The sequence below is a fragment of the Cibotium barometz genome, chromosome 4 (assembly GCF_041138505.1).
Source record: "Cibotium barometz isolate CiBa-2024 chromosome 4, ASM4113850v1, whole genome shotgun sequence".
Taxonomy (NCBI): Eukaryota; Viridiplantae; Streptophyta; class Polypodiopsida; order Cyatheales; family Cibotiaceae; genus Cibotium; species Cibotium barometz.
In genome coordinates, this window is record NC_141049.1 from 7,495,714 (window position 1) to 7,507,361 (window position 11,648).

Below are 11,648 nucleotides of genomic sequence, written 5' to 3' on the forward strand. Positions count from 1 at the left end.
CCATCGGAGTTAATGAATGTTCGAGCTGCAAAACACCTTGCTAGGTCATGGTCTCCATCCGGACAACCAAACTCTAAACGTCTACAAAATATTATAGACATATGCGAGCGCACTGAGAAAAATCAGGTTGCTACTACAAGGAGTACTTAGAAGCTCTTTGGGATGAGATCCATGGAAGTGGCAGCCAAAGGGGAGATACGCTAAGAGACGAGTTATCTCATCATCTCCACTGCGTCCTCGATAGTAATGGTCGGATGGAGGCTAACCAACTAGACATGATTTCTTTCATGGAGAATATGCATGTTGAAATTGGGGAACATCTAGGCGGATGTAATGGACAATGTAAAGAACAAGTGGATTCTCTAAAAGAGCAAGTACGTACTTTAGGCTTGGAGGTATTGAGTCTTAAGATATCTGTTAATCGACTCAACGCTATTATGAAAAAGATGAGCCGTATGTTAGAAGCCTCGGTAGTTGCCTAGGGTTTTTGTGAGAGTAATGATGTTTTTACTCAAGGTAGAAATTGTATTGCAACTTTCAGATTTTGCTCTCCCTTTTGACGATATATATGAAATTTCTATTTTCTCAAATTCAATACTTCTCTCTTTTATGTTGCTCTCTCGCACTTTTTTTATTATGTCTCAACTTATATTTCCTCTCTCTGTCTCTCTCTCGCTCACTATCTATATATCTCTGTGATTGTATATGTTATTACCCTTTATCTCTATAAGAGATGGATTGTATATGTTATGCTCACTTATTTATGTAGGAAATGGTTTGTATATGTTATACTCACATATGTATCAAACCTTCTCTAAGAATTGAGTTGAGTCTATTTGGAGGAGGGTCACATGTATGATAATGGTTGTTGAAGTAGAATATTATGTTGGTGTTTGAAGTTAAGAATGTTAAAAAATGAAGTTAGTATTTGTTATTTGTATTTTGATTGAAGATGGTTAGGAGCTATATATACTTGAGTTTGAACCAAGTTCATCGGCTTCGAGTTTTGGATACAACACGAGTGTCTCGCCGTAATCATTCAAGGACAAGGGCTTGCATTCGCAAACAAAATGTTGCTAATTTAATGGATTACATTAATGAAAATGAAATTGGTACATTTGGAAGGGTTGAAAATAAAGAGGAACATAGAGGAATCCATGTGGTGAAATCCACTTACTCATAAGAAATAGAGCAATTGCTAATGCTATGGTACTTCAAAAACCTATCCAATGAACATCGAAATACACAGCCACAGAGAGATATGGAACGAGGCTTTTTTTCATTTGATTTAAATGAGCTGCATGTGGATGATAATTTTCATTCTACTTGTTGTATCGTTGGTGATGTGAAAGATATTAAATTTGAATGTTCTTTTATGAGAAACATAAGGACATGATGCACTTATTGGTGAAAAAAAAAATTTGGAAAGGTGTTGGGATTTGTTTCTGTTATTGAATTTCAAAAAAGAGGCTTACCACATGCACATATATTATTGATATTAGAAAGTGAAAGTAAATCGGTTGAGATTGCACACTATGATATGTTGGTATGTGCTAAACTTCATGATAAGGTGATGTTTCCTGAGTTGCACACCATAATTAGTCATTGTAATATCCATGGACCATGTGGAGAACTAAATATGCACTCTCCTTGCATGGCTAACGGGAGGTGCAAACATCGGTACCCTTGAAATTTTTTTGAGACTACTAGCGTTGATGACAATGGATATCCAACTTACATGCAAAGAGATGATGGTAGTTTCATATAGGTAAAGGTAAAGGATCATAGGAGGGTGGATAGTCGATGGGTTGTTCCATATAACCCTTTTCTATCTATGAGGTACAAAACCCATATTAACATTGAAGTATGCTCTACCATTACAACTGTAAAGTATTTGTATAAGTATGTATACAAAAGACATGATAGAGCTACTATAGAGTTTCAAGACACACACAGGGTTATTGATGAGGTTAATCAATATTTGGATGCACGGTACGTATCTGCATTAGAAGCATGCTGGCGCATATACCAATATGATTTGCATGATGAAAAGTTTGATATACAAAGGTTATTCAATGATCAGGATGATTTGCGTGAAGTGATTAGTTGTGACAGAAACCAAAGAACATCTTTGACGGAATGGTTCAAAGCTAATCAATTATATACGGATGCAAGTAGCCTGCTATATGTTGATTTCCCTTGCAACTGGACGTGGAATTCAGCTCTTCGCTCATGGACTAAAAGGAAAAGGGAAAATATGATCGGACGTATGTATAATATTAGTTCGAGTGCAGGTGAGCAATATTAATTATTTACAAATGTTACTCACTATGTGCAAAGGTTGTAAATCCTTTGAGGATTTACGAACAGTGAATGGACATTTGTATCCCTGTTTTAAGGCTGTATGTGAAGCCATAGGAAGCTAGAGAGCAATGAGAAGTGGTATATGTGTCTCCAAGAAGATACATTTCAGAAAACAGGATTCCAACTGCGTCAATTGTTTGTCATTTTATAATGGTTTTTTGTGAACCTGTATCCCCTGGACACCTTTGGAATAAATTCTCCGCCGAGCTTTCAGATGATTTTTTACAGTCCTTGCAGTAGAGAGGGCGTGCAGATGTTGGTGTTTGTCATTCTATAGCAAAGAATCAAGCTCTGTTTTGCAAATGCAAGACCTCTTACAACAGTATGGAAAGCGGCTGCATGATTTTGAAGGATTGCCTGCTCCTAATAGATCAAGTGTCCCCCGTGTCAACAATGGTTTGCTGATGGAAGAGATGATGTTTGATTCTGTTCACCAGGTTGATTTGTCCGTTTCCATGGAAAGGAGTCTAAATAGTTGTCAATCAAGAGTATTTGATACTGTCCTCAATGCTGATTCCGTTGCTTCTTTTGAGAATGACGTAATATTGTACCCAATTGAGTACTTGAACAGTTTGAACTTGGGTGGTGGTTACCCTCCTCATTGCTTGATTCTAAAGATTAATGCTCCGATCATGCTGCTCTGCAATTTGGATCCTCGGCGGGGACTTTGTAATGGTACCAGATTGATATGCAATCAATTTCACTCAAAGGTGATAGAAGCAGAAATCATTACAGGTACAAACATTGGAGACAGGGTCTTTATTCCCAGGATAACATTCATACCTATTATGCTGCAATTGCCTTTTGACATGAGAAAGAGACAATTTCCTGTAAGGTTAGCCTTTGGTATGTCAATAAATAAGTCCCCAAGGACAAACATTGAGTGTATTGGGACTTTATCTTGCCACACAAGTATTCACACATGGATAGTTATACGTTGCTATGTCACGTGTTAGATCATCTGATACACTTAAAGTGTGTGTAAAGCATTATATGGAACAGGAAAGCAGCATAGAAGATTCAACCGAAGTCTTCACAACCAATGTTGTCTACAAGGAGGTTTTCCAAATGGCATGAATCATAATGTAAATTTAATCTATGCCCAAAAGATAGAGAACAAGCTACTGATATAGCAGCTTACAAACGCCGGAGACTACATTCATAGATAGCTTTGTATCAATCAAGTAAGTATTTGAAAAGAGAATGTTTGCAATGATGTGACATGTGTAATCTATGTTTTCTTTCTGTGCAATCTTTCACATTGATGCTATTCTCTTTAGTATTATTGAATTCATGTGTATAACATTGTATTATTGAATTCATGTGTATAAATGTACTTGCATTGAGGTAAAGGTGCCATGTAGATCCATAAAAGGGAGTGCCCAATCATTTCTCAAGAGGTGGTTCTAATTGTTGAGATGGCTGAAGGGTGTTGGTGAGTTCCTGTTTGTTTTTTTTGACATTTGGATAAGCAAACGTTTACTTTTGACTTGCTTTTATATACAGTAGCATTATTTATTTTTCTTGCTTGGCACAAAATTTATATATAGAGGGAGAGAGGGAGACCTTAAAGTGTCATGTAAATAATTAATGTAGTGAGTGTTATATTTGATATCAGGGGTATATTGCTTAGGATGGAGGTAGCAAGGAGATCATTTTCATTTGTATATGGTGATGGCCAAGATATTGAAGGTAATTATTTTTTAGATTTGTATAAATTAGGCATTATTATTTTCCATAATCTATGTAATATTCATGGCTGAATTGTAGACCCTCCATTTTGGGAAGGACAAGCAATAGCATATCTAATTATCGAACTATTAGAGAGCACCGGTGTTTTACGGTATATATAGAAACCTGTTTTTATTGTAGCTTTTGCGTTTTGTTTGATAAATTTATATTGCTATTGATACATTCTTTTCACAAAACAGGGAATATCTTTATTTTTTAGAATCTAGATTATTGTTGGGTTTGTATGGTAAAGACCCTTACAACGAGAGCTTTGGGCTTCTTGGAGTTTATAGTCTGAGATTGCAAAAGATTGCGGATCAACTTCATGTACATGTAATGTTTATGGACTATGAAAATCTTAACAGGTTAGATTTTCGAGTCATAGGCACTGGACAATACAAAATTTTTTGATTTGTTGTCTACAAGCCTGCTCAAACCCCATTCGCCTCAAATATTGATCCACCAAATGAGTTCTGTAAGGTTTTGTTGTTTTTCTTCTTTTTTTCCACAAAAAGTATATCTTGCAATAGCTAATGTTTTTTTCTTAAATATTTTTTTGCCAGATGGAGGCGAGGAGTATAGGCTTGCAAGGAGAGATAATCCAGTTGTCTGAAGATTGTTCTAAAGCTTTGTTTAGGTGTGTTAAGATTGTCAACATTATATTGGGTTGGAATGGTAGCTGTTTATTTACTCCAAGTTTGGTGCTTTATTCAATCAAATTCAGTGCTTTAGGAGCTTCTACATGGATATATATGGCAAGCATTGTGTGTTTATATATAGGTTGCCAAGTTAGGGACCATGGGACCCATCATGGGCCTTAAATATAAGGCTTATCTCTACTAACCCTTCGAGGACGAGCATTTCTTTTTTTTTTTTTTTTTTGCAATTGGCTCAAATTAGAAAGTTAAAAAACACACACACCCATGCATGCTATCGCTTTCGTAATCAGGGCTTGAACCCGTGACCTTGGGACTCTAGAGCAACACCTCTCTCTACTGCACTAATTTGTGATCGACAAATATAAATGCAAGAATACTCTTGCCTGTCAGGGAGGACGGGTCAAGCCACTAGTCCTATTAATGGTTGGATACCACTCCATTGATGTATGGAAGCTCCATACAATGCATGTTTATGAGTTTTAGCATACAAAGTAGTTGCTAAATGATAGGAGAAGGGATCCCAAAGGAAGAGTCCTATGATAACTTGTAATAAATCCTAAACTTAATCATCAAAGATTAAGCATAGTTCTTAGGGGTTAATATTCTAAGACCTTCTTGGTCCTAAACTTAATCATCAAAGATTAAGCATAGTTCTTAAGGGTTAACATTCTAAGACCTTCTTGATCAAGGCCCATTTTTATAGTTCTTTTGATGATGCATGAATATGGACCATGTTAGGGGATGATTAAGAGCTATGGGCAAGTATTGTCATTACTAAAGGTTAAAATCCTTATGATGATGTCTAAGCAAATAGCTAGAAGTTGATGAGGCAACCATAAGATCCAAAAATTAAATCGTTGTTCTCTTTTAAAAAGCTTTAGTCTTAATCTAATAAGGTCATTAAGATAGAAAGGCTTGTAATCTAGAGCCGATAGATGATCTTTCAAGTGTTACCCTTAATTAAAGTGTTCATAGTGACTTTCATATTGACTAGTGAACCAAAAATTACCAAATTAAGAATGACCCTCAAGGTCCATAAAGCTTAAATGGTGCGCTTATTTTTTAGTAATCAATGTTATTCAAGGACTGTCTTTCTTGTTTCTAACTATGTTGCAAGTTTTCAATAATCTGGTATTAACCTTCAAAAATATTCAGGTTGGATTCCATGAATCTTGAAGCAATTAATCCTTCAAAATTATGGTTTAAGTTTTAAAGAACAATAAATTGTGTGTTCTCCCCTTCCCAAATTGGATGAAATGAGGGATGAATCCATACTCTCATAAAAAAGAAGTATTTGACCTAAGTTGCTGAAGCAAAAGTCCTTGAAGGTTTTGACCTTAGACGAGGCAAAGGGATGTGATTGTGTTGTCTAGAAATTTCTTAAATGGATTGATCCTGATGATGTAGTATGTATAATTGTACTGTCCAGAAATTTCTTAAAGGGATTGATCCTGACGATGTAGTATGTACAATTATGGAATATGTAAAAGACCAAGCCTCTTATTATTAGAGATAGATAAGACCTCTGTCTAGTAAAGGATGTAGAAGATGTTTAATCTATAATTTAAATTGAATGTTTTCCCATGATTGATTGATGCAATACTCGTGGAAGACATTGCGGGCAACTATTTTTGGCATGTGGGCTATTTTTATGAAAAAAAGACATAAATACCCAAGAAGTGGGAGGATGCCGACACTTCTTGGGGGGGGGAGATTGCACCCAATATTGTGTTGAAGGTGATGTCTATTCTCTTTCTTTTTTAAAAAAATAATAAAAAAATATATTAATATTAATAGCCCTTTATAAAAAGTCCTTCTACATTAGAGACTTCACAGAGACACCTATTCAACAAATCAGATTTACATCAAAGACTTAGTCCCATTTTTCTATTCAGGAGATTACATACTAGGTCCCACATTTCATCCTCCCATACAAAGGAAGAGTTTCCCCATGAGAAGTGGAATCCCAACTACATATAGACAATTAGAAGCACATCAAAGGTGTATCCCTTGGGTGAATGTTGTTCAAACTCTTCTCCTTTAATCTATATTTCCAATGTTGGCCTCCTTCCCAAGGGATTCTCCACCAAGGCCATGAAGATCTATTCTGGCTGCTTTTCTTTGAGATACCACCTTCTGGATCTTGGTCCAACTTTAGGATACTTAGCTCTAACATCATCCCATGTACACACATGCCAATATTCAAACACATTAGGATAACCCTGTATATATTATTAGCACTTCGTCTTCCCCAATCTATATCACCTAATCCCATATTGTAATGCCTAGACAACCTTAGTATATCTATTATTATTCATCCTATTGATATAGTACACAATCTAGCATTCTGCATAATGATCCATTTCCATCTTGGACAGACTATTCAGTTGCCTCTTCTTTTGTAGATTGTCTAAGAGATTCCCCCAATATTCCCTCCTCTGTATCTTTTGATGAGCTCTCATTTTCCCACTCTTCTAATAATGCCTTGTATTTCATTGGCAAATTTTCTCCAAGAGCCTCCTACCCCTTCCTTACTCTTCAACATGTTAATAGCTTCCTAGAGAAGTGTGAATAGGTCATCTTTGTTAGAATTTTGTGGTGCTCATGCTAGATCAATATGTGGAGGAGAGAGACTCACAAAATACAAGAAAATATCTTGCTTATTAAGTTGCTCAAAATACAACTAAGCTTCAATGCTTCATACAAATGCCTTTGGCATGTGCCTTTAAATAGACTTGCTACAAGTGGCCTAGGGTTAGGTGGCTCCCTTAGGACCATTCACACCCACACACCTTCTACACCCTTGTTCACTAAGGCTCCAAGGCCTATATCTTAATACCCCCCCTCAATACCAGCCATGAAAAAATGTGCTTGGAATGGGTGGTATTGGACATATGAAAAAAATGTTGCCTTTATAACATTAGGCTTACAAGAATGTTCATGGTGGTGTGGTTATCTAGGACTCACAACTATGTTTGTAGAGCCTTAGAGGCTAATACAATGATGCCATCTAAGTGTTTATTTGATGTCACAGAATCATCGAGAGAGTCACTTTCTAAAATCTAGGTTTTACCAACACATGAACATTGTGATTAGTCGGCTTAAATCCATGCCTCTTGTAATGTAGCTTGTTTATAGTGACACTCCTTTTTCATGACTTGCATCAACTTGGATGAGGGAGTTTATTGATGATGGTAATTTGGTAGTGGCTACATGGGTGCATGTTGAGAAAGCATGGCAACTATTTATTTTGTTTGTACCTCACAATCCATAAAAACGTATAGTGATTGACTTGATCCACTTGGGCTTAGTGGATCCACATAGCTCACAAGGAAGTAAGATTTCCAATTATTAGCTCTTTGTTACCCATGTAACAATGTAACAAAGCTCTATGATAAGTGATCTGGTTCCGTTCAGTTTGATCTTTGCTTTTACTAGGGTAATCACTAGCAAGTAACTATCCATCTATTCTCCATCCTATAAAAATTATAAGGGCTCCTATTATTACATGTAGGTATAGCAACATTAGGGTATTACTATGGTTTATTTATGGTTACTACTAATAATTAGGCCTGTTACACATACCCCACCACCCATGTATGGGCGGGGGAGATTGCCTACACCATGAATTTGGGCGGTGGATACCCCCACCACATCAGCATGGGCAGGCACGCGATGTGTAATGGGCCTTAATTCATAGGCTTGTTACACATTAGGACATTTGGGTGTGTAGAGACCTTGGCAATTAGGGTTTTTGCTGGGCTCCTTTCCAGCGTTGTTCTCGACTGGAACTCTCTTTACAACCTCGCGCTTGCATAGAGACCAGCTGTGCAGCTCCCTCATGGGTATGTGCATTTCGCGTCCCGTCCTCCTGAGTTCTGCTGATCTCATTTCTCAGAAGAGTACTCTGTTGTGACCGGCCCTCACTTTGTGCTGCGTTTTTTGTTCAGGTATCTCTCGGGACTCCACCCACAAGAGGCGTGCCACAGGAGGGAAGAAGAAGACATGGCGCAAGAAGAGAAAGTAAGTGAATTCATATTGTGCTTTATGAAGCCTTCTGGTTACGCCTGAAACCCTTGCTAGGGTCGGAAAATGATCAAGTAATCCAGTGCATGTGCTGCCATTATTATACCCCAAACCCTTGTTAATGGTGCTTATGCCCCAAATCCTAATGCCCGTGTATGTGATAATGGCCCTACCAGATACGAGCTCGGGCGGCAGTCTGCCATGACCAAGCTGTCAAGCAACAAGACAGTTCGCAAGATCCGTGTGCGTGGTGGTAACTTCAAGTTCAGGGCTCTGCGCCTGGATACTGGTAACTACTCCTGGGGGTCAGAGGCCGTCACCCGGAAGACTCGCATTCTGGATGTGGTCTACAATGCCTCCAACAATGAGCTTGTTCGCACCCAGACCCTTGTGAAATCTGCCATTGTTCAGGTTGACGCTGCTCCTTTCCGCCAGTGGTATAGCCAGCACTATGGGGTGGACATCGGAAGGAAGAAGAAGGCTGCCCCTGGCAAGAAGGATTCTGAGGTACTTCCTCGGCTCAATTGTATTTGGTTTGTTTTTGGGGATAGCAATGTATGTAGCTCTTCTTGCCCATTTTGTGTGGAATTATTTTTCATATAGTAATTTCATGCTTCAAGGCTTGCAACTACTTATGTGTTCCTCGCTAAGACTACTGCAACCAGCGTTATTTTGATGTGTCATAGCGTCTCCACAATGCGAGTCAAATTAATGCGTTTAATGGCTTGCCTACCTAGATTTCTCTGAGTGAGTGTCTTTCCATTTGCATGAGCCAGTTTTTAGACCAGTCCGAGGGACGATGAAAACTAGAGTTTCACTGTTGCTTAAGCACATGCATGCCACATTTGATTTTTCCTCTCTCCCAGCCTGCTATGGTAAGCATCATTGTTGGATCCTTTCATAAAGGCCACCAAAAATATCGTAAATAATTGTTTACTGTGTAAATAAATCAAATTTTTATCTAGTGCTTTGTGGCCAATGATCCCACTCCACCAAGCCTGGTTGTAGGGAGTTTAGGCTCTAGCATTTGCCTATATCTATGTCCTTGTGAGACTAAGAATCCTGAGTTTTACTGTTCTCGTATTTTATCAGAGAAAATATGGCAGGCCTATGTTTCCTACTCTTGGTTGGCTAGTGTGACTAATTGTGTACTATGACTCCTTGTGTACTGAGTCCTGTATGTAGTACTCGCATGCTATGAAGCATAGCAATATGCTACCTTCAATTTTTTACTGTAAGTCTTTTAGACTGCTTTTTCCATTATCAAAGTGTTTAACTAACATGAGTCGGGTCTAATCCATTCCGTCTCTTGTCTTGAGGCATCTTCCGGTGATGTGGCTGTGGTGTGCAGTCTGGATTGAAATGTGTTGTAGGTAGTTTCTGCTGGCCTTAATGGCATGGGTAAGTTTTGTGTGAAAGGTCATTCTGGAGACATATGGCTTAGATAGGATGTGTTCTTTTTAACTTTCTCATCCTTTGCAGCCAGCTTGGAAGGGTTGTTATAAAAACATTCTTTCCTTGAACAGTTTCCCCTTGTTCTTGTCCTTTATGGTAGAGCTATGGTTATGTGATGGTAAGGTAAACAAAAAAGAATCAGTGGCACAATGTAAACTTTAGTTCCAAAAGCTACCATATTGTGTTTGGCATTGGAAGTTTCTGACCTTGCTATATTTTTTCTGGTATTTCAATGGTCTACTTTGTAAAGCTTGTTGAAATGTCATCTATTTATTTCTTTCTTCTTAGGAGGGAGAAACCCCTGCTGGAGAGGAGGAGAAGAAACAGAGTAACCATGTAGTGCGAAAGGTTGCCAAGCGTCAAGAGAGTCACAAGCTAGATTCGCATCTTGAGGATCAATTCGCCAGCGGACGTTTGCTTGCTTCTATTGCTTCTCGCCCTGGGCAGTGTGGCAGGGCTGACGGGTGAGTCATAGCACTTTTGACATCTAGTTTGTTAAAACAAGTAGGTTTTCCTTTCTCACTTACCCTTGCTGTTTGCAGCTATATTCTTGAAGGGAAGGAGTTAGAGTTCTACCAGAAGAAGATCCAAAGAAAGAAAGGGAAAGGTGCTGGTGCCTAAGGAGAGTAATTACTTGGGTTCATATAGAAGTCTGAGAGTGTTTTGTCACTGCCTGCTTCCAGTTAGTAGAGCCTGGTAGAGCCTGCAATTGCCTTCTGTTGCAGTATGAACTTGGGAAATGCCACTCTGAAACTGTGGTCTTGTGGTTATTTGTGTGAGGTGACATGAAAGTTGCTGTGGCCTGATCATTTGCAGGTCTTTTTTGGCATTATTTTCTAGTGATAAAATTTTGTGTCAATGTGTGCTCCTCTGTGAGTGGTTGCCTTTTCATGTCGTAAATCCATCTCTCTGTGAGGGGGGACCTGGGGTTATCCCTCTGTTGTGTGTTTTCTCCATGTCACACCTTGGTCCTCCTCTGTCTTCCTACAAGTATCATTGTGAATGCCTGAAAATGCTTGAGAGTACTAGGCCGCCTTGTTATATGGATCATGATGTCGCACAGCCTCTTAACATTACACCACTGAATCACCGATCCAAAGCTTACCATGCAGTGACAGTGGGTTTTTGCAGTACCCACCTCCAACAAGGACTTCATTCGGTGACTTCATGGTCACCCTCCAAACGATCAGAATGAGGTAAAGCTTAGAGATATGTTTTATACTCATGTTGTTTAACCCTCTCCTTCGGGATCCAGGCCAGAAGCCGCCGCATGTTTGGTACTTGGTGGACCATGTGTACATGGCTTCATGATCGTTGGGACTGTGGAAGCTGGCATCAAGGTAGATAGATAGAAGCCTTCTGGCTTCTTTTCTTGCCATCTAGCCCATTGCACCCTGCCTGGTGTATTTTACC

The 11,648-nt window shown here is 38.7% G+C and overlaps 1 protein-coding gene across 1 annotated transcript; it reads left to right on the plus strand.

Moving 5' to 3' along the window:
• Positions 1–8,322: 8,322 nt before the first annotated feature.
• LOC147638841 (small ribosomal subunit protein eS8-like) lies at positions 8,323–11,094 on the plus strand. The gene is made up of 5 exons (XM_086785095.1): positions 8,323–8,599; positions 8,705–8,777; positions 8,957–9,287; positions 10,524–10,699; positions 10,778–11,094. Exons 1-5 carry the CDS (start codon positions 8,596–8,598, stop codon positions 10,854–10,856), a joined length of 663 nt encoding a protein of 220 aa, XP_086641221.1. The 5' UTR covers positions 8,323–8,595; the 3' UTR covers positions 10,857–11,094.
• The last annotated feature ends 554 nt before the right edge of the window (positions 11,095–11,648 follow it).